This window comes from Trematomus bernacchii, unplaced genomic scaffold (genome assembly GCF_902827165.1).
Source record: "Trematomus bernacchii unplaced genomic scaffold, fTreBer1.1, whole genome shotgun sequence".
In the NCBI taxonomy this organism is placed as follows: domain Eukaryota; kingdom Metazoa; phylum Chordata; class Actinopteri; order Perciformes; family Nototheniidae; genus Trematomus; species Trematomus bernacchii.
Window position 1 is genome coordinate 58,787 of NW_022987676.1, and position 19,048 is coordinate 77,834.

At 42.1% G+C, this 19,048-nt stretch overlaps 1 protein-coding gene across 1 annotated transcript; it reads left to right on the top strand.

Moving 5' to 3' along the window:
• Nucleotides 1–286: 286 nt before the first annotated feature.
• Nucleotides 287–18,537, top strand: LOC117487615 (dnaJ homolog subfamily A member 3, mitochondrial-like). Its single transcript, XM_034136232.1, is given in 12 exon segments — nt 287–489; nt 4,851–4,975; nt 6,195–6,278; nt 6,554–6,660; nt 6,662–6,767; nt 8,404–8,556; nt 10,583–10,730; nt 13,359–13,423; nt 13,539–13,667; nt 14,317–14,432; nt 15,986–16,080; nt 18,211–18,537. Coding segments are annotated over 12 exon segments (1,329 nt in total). The 5' UTR covers nt 287–305; the 3' UTR covers nt 18,228–18,537.
• Nucleotides 18,538–19,048: the final 511 nt, after the last annotated feature.

A 19,048-nucleotide genomic window follows, 5' to 3' on the forward strand; every position in this document is an offset into this window, starting at 1 on the left:
CATTAAAATATGATTAAAAGGTGATCTCGGTTGTGTTATTATTGTTTCTAAGACTCTAAACACCTGCACTTTTTAAAGAACATCCATAAACATTCATCTGATTGCATTTTGCTAATTATTTATCTAATATATCATATTCCATTTACTTGTATATAGACTCTTCTTGCACTATTTCTATTTTATTTCTATGAATCTTGCAAATTTGAAAACTCTAAATTGTAGTTTTCACACTTTCCATAAAAAACTACATTGACCAACATTCCGCACATGCGCAGACCGCCTCTCTCACTGTCAGTGACGCAAAGATGGCGTCCTCCGCTGCCCGGCTTCTCTGCTCCGGACTGAGCGGTCGGTTCCTCTCCGTTTCTGCCCGTCATGCAGCACTCTGCCCGGCCTTAGTGTGGCCTAGTCCCCGGGGAGAGAGAACCGAGAACCGGAGCCTCTGTCCGGCGTCAGGGAGAAATGTGGTGACATTGAGAGGAGTGACAGGTGAGGAGCTAACTGTTAGCATCACAGTGTTAGCATCACACTGAGGTGTCATGCAGGTCCACAACACTTTTTAAAAGAACAACTTGTTATGCATGTTCTGAGAAAAAGCGTGCACAAAGAAATGTTATCAACAAGAACCCTGGTTTATTTTGCACAAGAAAACACGTGGAGAAAACTATGAAGGGCTGAATTACAGCAATATTAGAAGTTCACGATTCAAGGCTTTTATTGTCATTGTGCATACAGTGTAGTTATGACAATGAACATCGGAGGCTCCTCCAACAGAGCAACACAATACAACAGACACAATAGTGCAAGTAAGTACAATAGAATATAGTAGAGATAGTGTAGAATAGTCTATGTACAAGTAATTGGAATATTGATATGAGTTGCAAACAGATGAATGTTATGGATGTTCTTTAAAGAGTTCAGGTGTTTAGCGGTCTTGCAGGTCCCCAACACTTGAAAAGAACAACTTGTTACTTATTTCTGGTAATTAGAATAGCGATCATTACAAGGAATTGGCTAAAAGATAATAACTTAGTAAACTCACAATGGAATAACTTAGTAAATGAAATCTATGTAATGGAGAAACTCTGAGAATTAGAAACCAGATGCACACCTTTGAGGAAAGGTGGAGAAATGGGTAGAACTTTAAAATATGACTTGACACTACAAAGAACAACGTGCACAAAGACATGTAATAAACAAGAACCTGGTTTAGTTTTTGGTTTGATTTGATTAGATTTATTTCGAATGTGTAAAACAGTAATACAAAAATGTAACATGAGAATTATTATACAATACAAAATTAAGCAGTGTCAAATTAATATACAAAAATATGACTGATTCTAAGTTATGTATAAACAGCTGATGATTTTGCACAGGAGAACAGTTGGTCTGTCCTCACTTGGTTTGTGTGTTTCTGGACCCAAGGTGTCCAATTTGTTCTTAATGTCAGTAAACTTTAAATAGAAAATGTACAAACTAACATTGCTCCCACTTTGCAGCAGCAGGGAGCAGTCACTAAACTTCAAAACAAAAGTAATATAATATGCACACTTTATATCGTGTTAACAGAAACCCTTCAATGGTGTTTTTATTTGTCAGAGAGTTTATAGATTTGTTATCTTCACGGTCATCTGTATCTTTCTCTCTAACGCTCGGGCTCACCAAGGAAGCGTCCTCGACATTGAGAAACACCCCCAGAAAGCGTAGTTTATGCATTTGGTGTAAAAGTAGAATATTTACCTCTGAGATGAAGTGGAGCAGAAGTGGATAAAGAAGCATTTAATGACAAGACTTTCCAACGCTGGTTAAATTCACACTTCATGTGAAAGACGAACAAGGGATGATTACATACATAACATTTTGTGCATAATAAATACAACATTGATTAATAGATCATATATATGTGTACTGGCTTTTAATGTGTTAATAATGTTGTGTGTGGTTGTTTTAATATTTGAATTCAACTTTTTATATTTGAGTTCCTCTTTAATACCTCTGTACAGTGTCTTTGAGAAAAAGCGCTTAGAAATTAAACGTGTTATTTTTGTTATTTTTTGGACCATGTATGTATAATATATCTCTCAAATCAACTCAAACGTATAAAGGATCCAGTAATAAGCATGTTGAACCCATAGATGAATGAACAGTCATCCTTCATGCACTGACATTCTTTGTAAATTGGTTAACTTTTTGTCGTATTTTTTGTATGCATGCTTCTTAGTTAGCATTAAGCTGTCTTTGGCTCTTTTCTGCTGTAACAATGTAAATGCCCCCTCCGTGGGACTAATACAGGTATTCTGACTCTGACTCTGATTCTGACTCTGACTCTGACTCTGATTCTGACTCTGACTCTGACTCTGACTCTGATTATGATTCTGATTCTGACTCTGACTCTGATTCTGACTCTGACTCTGATTCTGACTCTGACTCTGACTCTGACTCTGACTCTGATTCTGATTCTGACTCTGACTCTGACTCTGATTCTGACTCTGACTCTGACTCTGATTCTGATTCTGACTCTGACTCTGATTCTGACTCTGACTCTGATTCTGACTCTGATTCTGACTCTGACTCTGATTCTGACTCTGATTCTGACTCTGACTCTGACTCTGACTCTGATTCTGACTCTGATTCTGATTCTGACTCTGATTCTGACTCTGATTCTGACTCTGACTCTGACTCTGACTCTGACTGTGACTCTGATTCTGACTCTGACTCTGATTCTGATTCTGACTCTGACTCTGACTCTGATTCTGATTCTGACTCTGATTCTGACTCTGATTCTGACTCTGACTCTGATTCTGATTCTGACTCTGACTCTGATTCTGACTCTGACTCTGATTCTGATTCTGACTCTGATTCTGACTCTGATTCTGACTCTGACTCTGACTCTGACTCTGATTCTGACTCTGACTCTGACTCTGATTCTGATTCTGACTCTGATTCTGACTCTGATTCTGACTCTGACTCTGACTCTGATTCTGACTCTGATTCTGATTCTGACTCTGACTCTGATTCTGACTCTGACTCTGATTCTGACTCTGACTCTGACTCTGATTCTGACTCTGATTCTGATTCTGACTCTGACTCTGATTCTGATTCTGACTCTGATTCTGATTCTGACTCTGACTCTGACTCTGATTCTGATTCTGATTCTGACTCTGATTCTGACTCTGACTCTGATTCTGACTCTGATTCTGACTCTGACTCTGATTCTGACTCTGACTCTGATTCTGATTCTGACTCTGACTCTGATTCTGACTCTGATTCTGACTCTGACTCTGACTCTGATTCTGACTCTGATTCTGATTCTGACTGACTCTGATTCTGACTCTGATTCTGACTCTGACTCTGATTCTGATTCTGACTCTGACTCTGATTCTGATTCTGACTCTGATTCTGACTCTGACTCTGACTCTGATTCTGATTCTGACTCTGACTCTGATTCTGACTCTGACTCTGATTCTGACTCTGATTCTGATTCTGACTCTGATTCTGACTCTGATTCTGACTCTGATTCTGACTCTGACTCTGACTCTGACTCTGATTCTGATTCTGACTCTGATTCTGACTCTGACTCTGATTCTGACTCTGACTCTGACTCTGATTCTGACTCTGATTCTGACTCTGATTCTGATTCTGACTCTGACTCTGACTCTGATTCTGATTCTGACTCTGACTCTGACTCTGATTCTGATTCTGACTCTGACTCTGATTCTGACTCTGATTCTGACTCTGACTCTGATTCTGACTCTGATTCTGACTCTGACTCTGACTCTGATTCTGACTCTGACTCTGACTCTGACTCTGATTCTGACTCTGATTCTGATTCTGACTCTGATTCTGACTCTGACTCTGATTCTGACTCTGACTCTGATTCTGACTCTGACTCTGATTCTGACTCTGATTCTGACTCTGACTCTGACTCTGACTCTGATTCTGACTCTGACTCTGACTCTGACTCTGATTCTGACTCTGATTCTGACTCTGACTCTGACTCTGATTCTGACTCTGACTCTGACTCTGATTCTGACTCTGATTCTGACTGACTCTGATTCTGACTCTGATTCTGACTCTGACTCTGATTCTGATTCTGACTCTGACTCTGACTCTGACTCTGATTCTGACTCTGATTCTGACTGACTCTGATTCTGACTCTGACTCTGACTCTGATTCTGACTCTGATTCTGACTCTGACTCTGACTCTGATTCTGATTCTGACTCTGACTCTGATTCTGACTCTGATTCTGACTCTGACTCTGACTCTGACTCTGATTCTGACTCTGATTCTGACTCTGACTCTGACTCTGATTCTGACTCTGACTCTGATTCTGACTCTGACTCTGACTGACTCTGATTCTGACTCTGATTCTGACTCTGACTCTGATTCTGACTCTGACTCTGACTCTGATTCTGACTCTGACTCTGATTCTGACTGACTCTGACTCTGATTCTGACTCTGATTCTGACTCTGATTCTGATTCTGACTCTGACTCTGACTCTGATTCTGATTCTGACTCTGACTCTGACTCTGATTCTGACTGATTCTGATTCTGACTCTGATTCTGACTCTGACTCTGATTCTGACTCTGATTCTGACTCTGATTCTGATTCTGACTCTGACTCTGATTCTGACTCTGATTCTGACTCTGATTCTGACTCTGACTCTGATTCTGACTCTGATTCTGACTCTGATTCTGACTCTGACTCTGATTCTGACTCTGATTCTGATTCTGACTCTGATTCTGACTCTGATTCTGACTCTGATTCTGACTCTGATTCTGACTCTGACTCTGATTCTGACTGACTCTGATTCTGACTCTGATTCTGACTCTGACTCTTCTCTACAGGCTTCAGGTCGAGTCGCTCGTTCCACACCAGCAGCAGTCGGGGGGGGAGCCAGCAGGATCTGTACCAGGTGCTGGGCGTCCCGCGCTCTGCGACTCAGAAGGACATCAAGAAGGCTTACTACCAGGTACCATACCATACCTTACCATACCATACCATACCAGGTACCAGGTACCATACCATACTACACCATACCATACCACACCATAACATACCATACCACACCACACCATACCATACCATACCATACCATCATACCATATGATACGATAACACTTTAATGGCCAGATGAGGTCTGAAATGCTCCTTGCATCCCAGCAGCTCCATGTGTAACATCAACAGACAAACATCAAGACACAATACATGAGAAACAAACATGTAACATCACAGCAGGATCAGTGAGAGCTGCTCAAAGAGCCTTCAGCGTGATCTGATCTGGATTCAGCTCTGTAGGTCAGACTTCTGTTCACAACCTGACGCCATCTACACATCAGCTTTTACAATATCATCTTACATTTTTTTAAATAAGAAAAATCCTGTGGCACAGCAACAACCAAAATACTTACAAAATGGCAGATTATAGCCGAATGCAGCGGCTACAAACAGAACCAGGAAATCCTTTGATAAGATCAGATGTACTTTATTCAGGGGTTTTTCTATAGATATAGCATTACGCTCACTTCCAGAGGAAAATACTGCATTAGAGCGAAGCGGAAAATAATAGTTTCTTCATATATTTCATCTCAAACAACAAATACATCCAGAGTTACGGTTTCTTTACTTCCTCTACAGAAAAATGTTTAAGGTAAGGTTAACCCAAATCCCGACATCATTTATAATGTAATCATTCTGACTCAGAATCTTCTCAGAATTCGGACTTTTTTTCGAGATTTTTGACTTTTTTCGAAAAATTACGAGTTTCATACTTTTGTCATTTTTCCAAATTCTGACATTTTTCAGGATTCTCTTTCTTTTCTCAGGATTCTGGAAAAGTCAAAACTCTGCAATTTTTCTCATAAATCTGACTTTTTTCTCATAATTCTGAATTGACTGAATTCTGCCTGTTTTCAGAATACTGACTTATTTTTCTCAAACTATCAGTCACATGTGGAGATGATTTTATACACCATGGTTGTGGTCTGATCAGCTGATTTTAGACAGTTTGTATAAAGATGGATCCGCAGAAAAAGAGAGGGGGTCTTTGTTTCTGAACACAGAGGAGACACATGTTGATGTAGAAAAGACATGAAGAAGTGGATTTAGCATAATAGGGGACCTTTAATATTGAACTGAATTAGTAGAATAAAATAAAAAATACTTAATTCTCCCTCTCTGTTTCTCTGCAGTTGGCAAAGAAGTTCCACCCCGACACGAACCCAGACGACCCCGAGTCCAAAGAGAAGTTCGCCAAGCTGGCCGACGCCTACGAGGTTCACTCAGCAAATGTTTCACACTTAACTTGACTAACATGTGAATGAACCTGTTTATCTGTGGTGCTGGAAACTAGCAGAAAGATGCTACAACTGTGTGTGTGTGTGTGTGTGTGTGTGTGTGTGTGTGTGTGTGTGTGTGTGTGTGTGTGTGTGTGTGTGTGTGTGTGTGTGTGTGTGTGTGTGTGTGTGTGTGTGTGTGTGTGTGTGTGTGTGTGTGTGTGTGTGTGTGTGTGTGTGTGTGTGTGTGTGTGTGTGTGTGCGTGCGCGCACAGGTGCTGAGTGACGAGCTGAAGAGGAAGCAGTACGACACGTACGGAGCAGCGGGCTTCAACCCAAGTGAAGGCGGGGGGGCGGGTCAGCAGCAGTACTACAAAGCGGGGGGGGTCCAGCATCGACCCGGAAGAGCTGTTCCGGAAGATCTTCGGAGAGTTCAGCGGGGGGAGGGGCTTCGGAGACTTCAACAGCATGTTCGAACAGAGACCAGAGGTACACATCAGACTTTGCATCAAACACACAACACATTATAAAATACTGATATACACCTGAACATCAGCAGGAGAGGACTCTTTAAAGTAGAGACACTACATACTGATATACACCTGAACATCAGCAGGAGAGGACTCTTTAAAGTAGAGACACTACATACTGATATACACCTGAACATCAGCAGGAGAGGACTCTTTAAAGTAGAGACACTACATACTGATATACACCTGAACATCAGCAGGAGAGGACTCTTTAAAGTAGAGACACTACATACTGATATACACCTGAACATCAGCAGGAGAGGACTCTTTAAAGTAGAGACACTACATACTGATATACACCTGAACATCAGCAGGAGAGAACTCTTTAAAGTAGAGACACTACATACTGATATACACCTGAACATGAGCAGGAGAGGACTCTTTAAAGTAGAGACACTACATACTGATATACACCTGAACATGAGCAGGAGAGGACTCTTTAAAGTAGAGACACTACATACTGATATACACCTGAACATCAGCAGGAGAGGACTCTTTAAAGTAGAGACACTACATACTGATATACACCTGAACATCAGCAGGAGAGGACTCTTTAAAGTAGAGACACTACATACTGATATACACCTGAACATGAGCAGGAGAGGACTCTTTAAAGTAGAGACACTACATACTGATATACACCTGAACATCAGCAGGAGAGGACTCTTTAAAGTAGAGACACTACATACTGATATACACCTGAACATCAGCAGGGGAGGACTCTTTAAAGTAGAGACACTACATACTGATATACACCTGAACATCAGCAGGGGAGGACTCTTTAAAGTAGAGACACTACATACTGATATACACCTGATCATCAGCAGGAGAGGACTCTTTAAAGTAGAGACACTACATACTGATATACACCTGAACATCAGCAGGGGAGGACTCTTTAAAGTAGAGACACTACATACTGATATACACCTGAACATCAGCAGGGGAGGACTCTTTAAAGTAGAGACACTACATACTGATATACACCTGAACATCAGCAGGAGAGGACTCTTTAAAGTAGAGACACTACATACTGATATACACCTGAACATCAGCAGGGGAGGACTCTTTAAAGTAGAGACACTACATACTGATATACACCTGAACATCAGCAGGGGAGGACTCTTTAAAGTAGAGACACTACATACTGATATACACCTGAACATCAGCAGGAGAGGACTCTTTAAAGTAGAGACACTACATACTGATATACACCTGAACATCAGCAGGAGAGGACTCTTTAAAGTAGAGACACTACATACTGATATACACCTAAACATCAGCAGGAGAGGACTCTTTAAAGTAGAGACACTACATACTGATATACACCTGAACATCAGCAGGGGAGGACTCTTTAAAGTAGAGACACTACATACTGATATACACCTGATCATCAGCAGGAGAGGACTCTTTAAAGTAGAGACACTACATACTGATATACACCTGAACATCAGCAGGAGAGGACTCTTTAAAGTAGAGACACTACATACTGATATACACCTGAACATCAGCAGGAGAGGACTCTTTAAAGTAGAGAATAAGCTAAAGAATCTGACAGGTGTGCATGTAAGTAAATATCGTATGCTCTCCTCCCTCAGTTTGTGATGGAGCTGACGTTCTCCGAGGCAGCGAAAGGCGTTCAGAAGCCTCTGACGGTGAACCTGGACGCCGCCTGTCCGCGCTGCGATGGGAAGGGGAACGAGCCCGGCACCAAGGTGTCTCACTGCCACTACTGCAACGGCACCGGCATGGTGAGAGACCACTTCACTCAGAGACGTTACATCCTCATCACAGGGTCCCCGCGGATCCTTAAAAAGTCTTAAAAGTCTTAAATTTTTTTTTTTGATATTCAAGGTCTTAAAATGTCTAAAAAGGTCTGGAATTTTAGGAGGGGAGGCATTCATTTTTATCTCGGGCACAATGAATGAATGTGTCTATTTTTTGTAAAATGTGTATATTTTTATTTTACCGTTAACGTTTAAAAGAGCAATATTTTCCCACTTCTTTCTGTTCTTTGGTTTAGCGCCTGGCCGACGCGCTCACACATCACTCAGAGATATATTGTTGGTTTTTGGTACATTTATTTTCATGTTATCGTTTACTTTTCTTCACTGTTCGTTCTCTTTAAACACAAATGAAAGTATCTTACCGGACGATGTTGAAACAGTTTCGTCACATAAAAAAAACAAATCGGAACTTCTCTGCAGTGCAGCGGTCAAAAAAACGTTTGGCTTCACAACCAAAAAAGAACCCAGAGTATAATCAGCAGGACTCTTTTAACCAGCTGAGGCAATCGCAGCACCAATCAGCTGTCCGTGTGTCACGATCAACTGACACCAATCAATTACCTACTCCATTACATCATTAAACGATTAATAATCAAAAATAATAAATCAACATTTTGGCTCCTACAACGTTATTTTATATCCTGCAATGTCCAATACATATTTGTCTTGTACGTTAAATAGGTAGGCGAGAGCACACTCCGCTCAGTAGGTGGCAGTAGAACGCCTCGTGTGGCTGTGATCCACATTTTTGTTAATGCGAAGGCAGTCATGTTGGGTCATGTGCACTGAATATATCCCGTTCATATTAAAATGCAGTAGAACTAGGGGAGAAGGGTGGGAGGCAGGGTGGAGAGTTCAGGGGAGAGATGTCAGAGAGGGGGAGAGAGGGAGGGAGGGGAGAGAGTTCAGCACCCTGACCGCCTGGTGGAGGAAGCTGTTCCTCAGCCTGGAGGTGCGCGAGCTGAGGCTGAGGAACCTTCTTCCTGAAGGCAGGCGGCTGAAGAGGCTGTTGGAGGGGTGGGTGGAGTCACCCTCAATGCTGAGTGCTTTGCGGGTGAGGCGGCTGTTGGAGGGGTGGGTGGAGTCACCCACAATGCTGAGTGCTTTGCGGGTGAGGCGGGTGTTGTATATGTCCTGTAGTGAGGGGAGTGAGGCACCGATGATCCTCTGGGCAGAGTTCACTATGCGCTGCAGGCCCTTGCGGTTGGAGGCGGTGCAGCTTCCGAACCACAGCGTGATGCAGCTGCTGAGGATGCTCTCGGTGACGCCTCGGTAGAAGGACAGCATGATGGGGGGTGATGCTCCGGCTCGCTTGAGCTTCCGGATGAAGTACAGGCGCTGCTGGGCTTTCCTCGCTAGAGCGGTGGTGTTGTTTTTCCTGGTTCACTTCCTTCCTGAAGTTAGTCTCATCGTTGTTGCTGATGAGACCCACCACAGTAGTGTCGTCTGCAAACTTCACGATGTGGTTGGAGCTGAAGTTGGGTTTGCAGTCGTGGGTCGGCATAAGCACAGCAGCTACAGATAGATGAAAGCTGAACACCCAAGTGTGATGGAGACTTCTGGAGCGATGGAGACTCAGAGAGACACGGGGAGAGCAGGAACTTTGATGCAAACACTGGAGCTTCGGCCGGAGAACTCTAACTGTGATCGGCCGCTTGTGTGTACCACCAACATTAGTAAGAGTCAGATCCAAACATTTGTTCCGTGCTGTCGCATCTCAGTGTGAAACTTAAATTATGATGTTTTTTCCTTTTTCGCTTCCCTCTGTGTTTTTAATTTTTGTTTTGCTGTTATGTGAGCACCACGACACCAAGTCAAATTCCTCGTACGTGTCTACCTACCTGGTGATAAACCTGATTCTGATTCTTACTGGCATTGATAACTCAGAAACAATGTATTATTATGTTGGAATAACTTGTCTTTAAAGAAAGAACCAATGTATGCTACCTGCTAATAAAGCTGATTCTGATTTCTTTCTGATTGTGTGCAGGAGTCTATGAACACGGGTCCCTTCATGATGCGCAGCGCCTGCCGCCGCTGTGGAGGAAGAGGCTCCATCAACATCACCATCTGCCTCCTGTGCCGAGGCTCCGGACAGACCAAGAAGAGGCAGACCGTCTCCGTGCCCGTCCCCGCAGGTGGGGTCACCTGCAGCCGCTCAAAACAGCTGTTTGTGGCTTCATGCACAACAACACAGGGGGAGGAGTACTCAGATCTGATACTTCAGTTAGGTAGAAGTACTCAGATCTGATACTTCTGTTAGGTAGAAGTACTCAGATCTGATACTTCAGTTAGGTAGAAGTACTCAGATCTGATACTTCTGTTAGGTAGAAGTACTCAGATCTGATACTTCTGTTAGGTAGAAGTACTCAGATCTGATACTTCAGTTAGGTAGAAGTACTCAGATCTGATACTTCAGTTAGGTAGAAGTACTCAGATCTGATACTTCTGTTAGGTAGAAGTACTCAGATCTGATACTTCAGTTAGGTAGAAGTACTCAGATCTGATACTTCTGTTAGGTAGAAGTACTCAGATCTGATACTTCTGTTAGGTAGAAGTACTCAGATCTGATACTTCAGTTAGGTAGAAGTACTCAGATCTGATACTTCAGTTAGGTAGAAGTACTCAGATCTGATACTTCTGTTAGGTAGAAGTACTCAGATCTGATACTTCTGTAAAAGTAGAAGTACTCAGATCTTGTACTTCAGTAAAAGTAGAAGTACTCAGATCTGATACTTCAGTTAGGTAGAAGTACTCAGATCTGATACTTCAGTTAGGTAGAAGTACTCAGATCTGATACTTCAGTTAGGTAGAAGTACTCAGATCTTGTTCTTGAGTAAAAGTAGAAGTACTCAGATCTTGTACTTGAGTAAAAGTAGAAGTACTCAGATCTTGTACTTGAGTAAAAGTAGAAGTATCAGATCTTGTACTTCAGTAAAAGTAGAAGTACTCAGATCTTGTTCTTGAGTAAAAGTAGAAGTACTCAGATCTTGTACTTCAGTAAAAGTAGAAGTACTCAGATCTTGTACTTGAGTAAAAGTAGAAGTATCAGATCTTGTACTTGAGTAAAAGTAGAAGTACTCAGATCTTGTACTTCAGTAAAAGTAGAAGTATCAGATCTTGTACTTCAGTAAAAGTAGAAGTACTCAGATCTTGTACTTGAGTAAAAGTAGAAGTATCAGATCTTGTACTTCAGTAAAAGTAGAAGTACTCAGATCTTGTACTTCAGTAAAAGTAGAAGTATCAGATCTTGTACTTGAGTAAAAGTAGAAGTACTCAGATCTTGTACTTCAGTAAAAGTAGAAGTACTCAGATCTTGTACTTCAGTAAAAGTAGAAGTACTCAGATCTTGTTCTTGAGTAAAAGTAGAAGTACTCAGATCTGATACTTCAGTAAAAGTAGAAGTACTCAGATCTTGTACTTCAGTAAAAGTAGAAGTACTCAGATCTTGTTCTTGAGTAAAAGTAGAAGTACTCAGATCTGATACTTCTGTAAAAGTAGAAGTACTCAGATCTGATACTTCAGTGAAAGTAGAAGTACTCAGATCTGATACTTCAGTAAAAGTAGAAGTACTCAGATCTTGTACTTCAGTAAAAGTAGAAGTATCAGATCTTGTACTTGAGTAAAAGTAGAAGTACTCAGATCTTGTACTTCAGTAAAAGTAGAAGTACTCAGATCTTGTACTTCAGTAAAAGTAGAAGTACTCAGATCTTGTACTTGAGTAAAAGTAGAAGTACTCAGATCTGGTACTTCAGTAAAAGTAGAAGTACTCAGATCTTGTACTTCAGTAAAAGTAGAAGTACTCAGATCTTGTACTTGAGTAAAAGTAGAAATACTCAGATCTTGTACTTGAGTAAAAGTAGAAGTACTCAGATCTTGTACTTCAGTAAAAGTAGAAGTACTCAGATCTTGCACTTGAGTAAAAGTAGAAGTACTCAGATCTTGTACTTCAGTAAAAGTAGAAGTACTCAGATCTGATACTTCAGTAGAAGTAGAAGTACTCAGATCTGATACTTCAGTAAAAGTAGAAGTACTCAGATCTTGTACTTCAGTAAAAGTAGTAGAAGTACTCAGATCTTGTTCTTGAGTAAAAGTATAAGTACTCAGATCTTGTACTTCAGTAAAAGTAGAAGTACTCAGATCTTGTACTTCAGTAAAAGTAGAAGTACTCAGATCTGATACTTCAGTAAAAGTAGAAGTACTCAGATCTTGTACTTCAGTAAAAGTAGAAGTACTCAGATCTTGTTCTTGAGTAAAAGTAGAAGTACTCAGATCTGATACTTCTGTAAAAGTAGAAGTACTCAGATCTGATACTTCAGTGAAAGTAGAAGTACTCAGATCTTGTACTTCTGTAAAAGTAGAAGTACTCAGATCTGATACTTCAGTGAAAGTAGAAGTACTCAGATCTTGTACTTCAGTAAAAGTAGAAGTATCAGATCTTGTACTTGAGTAAAAGTAGAAGTACTCAGATCTTGTACTTCAGTAAAAGTAGAAGTACTCAGATCTTGTACTTCAGTAAAAGTAGAAGTACTCAGATCTTGTACTTCAGTAAAAGTAGAAGTACTCAGATCTGGTACTTCAGTAAAAGTAGAAGTACTCAGATCTGGTACTTCAGTAAAAGTAAAAGTACTCGGGTCTGATACTTCAGTAAAAGTAGAAGTACTCAGATCTTGTACTCTGTTTATAAACCACAGTAACTAATCGATGGTCAGTTTATTTAATCTGTTTTGTAGATAGTGAGTATTTTGTTGTTCTTTGTCTCTCAGGAGTGGAGCACGGTCAGTCAGTGCGCATGTCAGTGGAAAGTAAAGAGATCCTCATCACGTTCAGGGTGAGTCCTGTCAGAGAAGCTACATTAAATCAACACACTTGAAATATATAAATCACAACAGTAATTAGGGATTGAAAGCCGTTCTGAGGTGTGGAATGTGCTGTTACCTGTGCAGGTGCAGAGGAGCCCGGTGTTCAAGAGGAACGGAGCCGACATCCACTCCGACGTGTTGATCTCCGTGGCTCAGGCCATCCTCGGGGGCACCGCCACGGGGCCGGGTCTCCACCAGACCATCAGCATCATCGTGAGTCATCTCAAGTCACCTATTATGCAACATCCTCTTCCTCATGTCTCTTCTACATCAACATGTGTCCCCTCTTCTTCATGTCTCTTCTACATCAACATGTGTCCCCTCTTCTTCATGTCTCTTCTTCATCAACATGTGTCCCCTCTTCTTCATGTCTCTTCTACATCACCATGTGTCCCCTCTTCTTCATGTCTCTTCTACATCAACATGTGTCCCCTCTTCTTCATGTCTCTTCTACATCAACATGTGTCCCCTCTTCTTCATGTCTCTTCTACATCAACATGTGTCCCCTCTTCTTCATGTCTCTTCTACATCAACATGTGTCCCCTCTTCTTCATGTCTCTTCTTCATCAACATGTGTCCCCTCTTCTTCATGTCTCTTCTACATCAACATGTGTCCCCTCTTCTTCCTCTTGTTCCTTTGTGTGTGTGTGTGTGTGTGTGTGTGTGTGTGTGTGTGTGTGTGTGTGTGTGTGTGTGTGTGTGTGTGTGTGTGTGTGTGTGTGTGTGTGTGTGTGTGTGTGTGTGTGTGTGTGTGTGTGTGTGTGTGTGTGTGTGTGTGTGTGTGTGTGTGTGTGTGTGTGTGTGTGTGTGTGTGTGTGTGTGTGTGTGTGTGTGTGTGTGTGTGTGTGTGTGTGTGTGTCAGGTTCCTGCCAGCTGCGAGGCAGATCAGGTGATCCGGCTGGAGGGGAAAGGGATCCGCAGGATGAACAGCTACAGCTACGGAGATCACTACGTGCACATCAAGATCAGAGTGCCAAAGTTAGTGATCAGCTGGGATGGGGGCGGGCTTTAACAGAGTAATCAATAACCAGAGGTGGGAAGTAGTGGAGTACAAATACTTCGTTACTGTACTTAAGCACATTTGTCTGGTATTAGCACTTTACTCCACTACTTATTTTTCTGAAGACTTTTTACTTTGACTTCTTACATTTTACACACAAATACCTGTACTTTCTACTTCTCACATTTCCAATGAAAACGTTGTCATGTTGCCGTTGTTCAGCATGGAAACATTCATTAGCTAACAATGACATTATTGTTCTATTAATATAAAGGGAGGTCAGGAATGAGTCCTAAAACCAGGAAGTGAGTCAGCATTTCACCACTTCCTGTTCCCTCGTCTCAGAGCCAATGGGATCTCTCCATAGGCTCTGGAAAATATCTGAACTAAGGTCTGTGGTTGAGACACATTGAAGAGACGGATCACGTTTTGTTCTAGGACATTAAATCCATCAGCAGTGACCCCACTGGTGATTTCTGAAGAGTTGACGTGTCTGAGAAACGATGGTTGTTACCAAGTGGCTGAATAGGACTACAGAAGTCGTGGAGGACGTTGCACGTCATTACGCCGAACACGTAAACACTCCAAGTTAGTTTGCCCTGTTCTGCTTGAAAGCAAGTACCTGCCTCCTGCTAACTGTTCAAACAAACGCTTCAACTCGTACCATTTAGAATCTGTGTGTTTGAATATGGATCTTAAAGGGGACCTATCATACAAAATGCACTTTTGTGTGTCTTTTCTACATGAATATGTGTCCCCGGTGTTCCAGGGAACTCACCAAGTGTCAGAAAACACAACCCTCTCTATTTTCCTCCATACCCAAATCTCTAAAAAAGGGGCTGCAACGGATCTGATAAAAACTGATCCAGATTTGAACACTGTCCTGACGTCAGGACGGTGGCACTACGGCTATTGGGCCAACTCCACCAATCAGGAGGAGACAGCCACGGCCATTGCTGTTCGAAAGCGCTGGAGACGCTGTAGTACATATGCCAGGCCTGTAGATGGTGCTGTTCTCACAGAATCAGCCCTTGCAAAAACAGATCTAAAAAAGTGCAAATTGAGCGAAATGAGGCATGGCTAAAATGCATGATCTGTTTGGTATAAATATGCCTTATATAGGTATGGCCCTACACTATATTATTATAATATAGCATGATAGGTCCACTTTTTAAGTTGGCGTGACGTTGAAGTCGTGCTGCTGGACTCGCCTGTAGTTCCTTTATAGCATCACGTTAGCATTTTGCTTCTGGCCATTAGATTTATGATTAGAACATTATAAAAGTAGGGTAGACGTGTGGAGATGATCCAGCTGAACAAAACGTGTATCTATCAAACAGGTTCCTTTTCCACAGACATTATTTCCAGCTCTTTTCCTAAATCCTCTGGAGAAATCCCATTGGCTCTGAGACCAGGGACCAGCAGCTTCCTGCAGGGTCGGACTACACAAATACGTCTATTCTGCTGTTCTGGCAACAATCCCCCATGATGCACTCTGTCAGTGTTCACGTTTTGTTTCCTGTCCCTGCAGGAAGTTGACGCGCAGGCAGCGCTCTCTGCTGCTCAGTTACGCTGAAGAAGAGACGGACGTACCGGGGACGGTGAACGGAGTGGAGCCCTCTACAGGTCAGACACACACACGCACACACATGCACACACACACACGCGCACACACACACACACACACACACACACACGCACACGCACACGCACACGCACACGCACACGCACACGCACACGCACACACACACATACAAGCACACACACACACACACACACACACACGCACACGCACACGCACACGCACACGCACACGCACACGCACACGCACACGCACACACACACACACACACAAATACAAGCACACACACCCACACACACACACGCACAAACACACGCACACGTACAAACACACGCACTCACACACACGCACACACGCACACACACACTCACACACACACACTCGCACACACACACACACACACACATTCGCACACACACACACACACACACATACACTCGCACACACACACACATGCACACACACTCGCACACACACACACACACAAATACAAGCACACACACACACACACACACACACATACATGCACACACACACGCACACACACTCGCGCACACACACGCACTCACACACACGCACACACACTCGCACACACACACACACACATTCGCACACACACACACACACACACATACACTCGCACACACACACACATGCACACACACTCGCACACACACACACACACAAATACAAGCACACACACACACACGCACACACACATACATGCACACACACACGCACACACACTCGCGCACACACACACACACATGCGCACACACACACTCACACACACACTCGCACACTCGCACAAACACATTCGCACACACACACACACTCGCACACTCGCACAAACACATTCGCACACACACACACAAATACAAGCACACACACACACACACACACATGCACACACACACACACTCACACACACACACACACTTAGCTGTAGAGGTCGGAAATAAAAGAATTATTAAATAATAATAGCATAATAAAGAATACAATTAAAAAAATTATAAATTAAAGAAAATATAAACTAAAGAACAGAACCGGAAAGAACAATAAATACAAATCAATAATAATGATAATAAAGCTGATAGAAGTGTTTGGTGGCTTTCCTTTATTTCTTTATATTGAGTGTGTGTGAGCTGCTTGGCTTCTGGTCCTGTACATAGACTTGACTGTAAACACATGTACACTAACCCCTTGGTACAAACAATAGAAATACAATGTAGAATTGTATTGGAAGTGATGCAGAGTGTGTTTGTGTCCAGGAGGGGGCAGCAGCAGCTCAGAGGAGCGGCGGCACACACAGACTGGAGAAGAGGAGGGGGGGGGCTTCCTCTCCAAACTAAAGAAAATGTTTAGCTGACACTGCTGCAGGTGGGGGCTGCACACACACACACACACACACACACACACTCACACACACACACACACACACACACACACTACTAAACACACATCCAGTGACACAGCAGGTACACGGCAGCTCTACTGTTTCTCATCAATATATCACAGGTCTCAGATATATACAGAGCCTGTCTCTGATTGGCTGAAACACCAAACAGATCATTGCAGCATTACCCATAATCCCCTCTGTTTCAGCCCTGCGCTCAAACATCAAGAATAATTTCCAAATTGCAATATTAGTCTAAAAGAAATCCAGACTAGTTCTGTAGACATCGTGCAGCGTAGGTTTGATGGTTTGGTTCCTCACTACAGAACACTGTTATGTATTGATTGTTGTGCTTTTATGTAGGTCTTATTGTGTGCATATGTATAAATGTGTCTTTTTATATATATATATACATATTTTATACATATTTTTATATATATATTTTTTTTGTATTGGATTGTGGGAAAAGGTATTTCGATCTCTCTGTACACACAAACTGAAAGATTGGCCTTAAAGTTGACTTTGAGAGCACTAACGATCGCTCTCAGTAACCTCTCTGTGGCTGATATACAAACCTCTCTGTGGCTGATATACAAACCTCTCTGTGGCTGATATACAAACCTCTCTGTGGCTGATATACAAACCTCTCTGTGGCTGATATACAAACCTCTCTGTGGCTGATATACAAACCTCTCTTTGGGATGAAGGACTTTGGACTTGTATACTCCTGTCTTTCTGTTCCTGTGTGAGGAAGTTAAACTCTTTCTCCTCCCTCCAGGTGGAAAAACAAGCTGATGAAGAATCCACGGAGTGCCCTGGAAGAGGAAGACGTGTTTTTGTGTCGTCTCTTTCACACGGGGATGAATCTGCGGCTGACAAACAGGCCGTGTGAAGGCCAGGAGAAACGAGATGGACTCCTGGCCGCTGCTCACTTTGAACCGCTGCTCTTTGAGACTGTCAGAAGAAAGAAATGACTTTATTTCACCGCTCACATCTCGACTTCAGTTTAGTGAGCCTCCTGTGAGCTCGCCCTCTCCTCTGAACTCAAACTGTCCGTGTTGCTTTCACAACCCAACCGGTACATTAAAACGCTGAGCTCTCCATCTTCTGTCTCCTCGTGTTTCTTCCTCGGAGAACTGAAAGCTGACAAAAATGTGAACTCTGTTGTTGTGAACTGTGAGTCGCATGTGGAGATGAGTTTTTACACCTAATTATTAAATCAATTCTCAAAATTCTGACATTTTCCCTGACAGATCTGACTTTCTTCTTAAAAATGTTGACATATTCTCCAAATTTCTAATAATTCTGAGTGTTTCCTTAAAAAATCTGTAATTTTTCTAGATTTGACTTTTTTCTCAGATTCTTTTTTAGATTCATATTTTTTTCTAAAATGTCTGACTTTCTTACTTTTTTTCCAATTTTGACATTTTTCCGGATTCTGCTTTTTTCCCCCTCAAAATTCAGACTTTTTTCAGAATCTTCCTTTTTCCTCAGGATTCTGGAAAAGTATAAATTCTGCAATTGTTCTCAAACATCGGACTTTTTTCTTATAATTCTGAATTTACTGAATTCTGCCTTTTTTCAGAATACTGAGAATACTTTTCTCAAACTGTCAG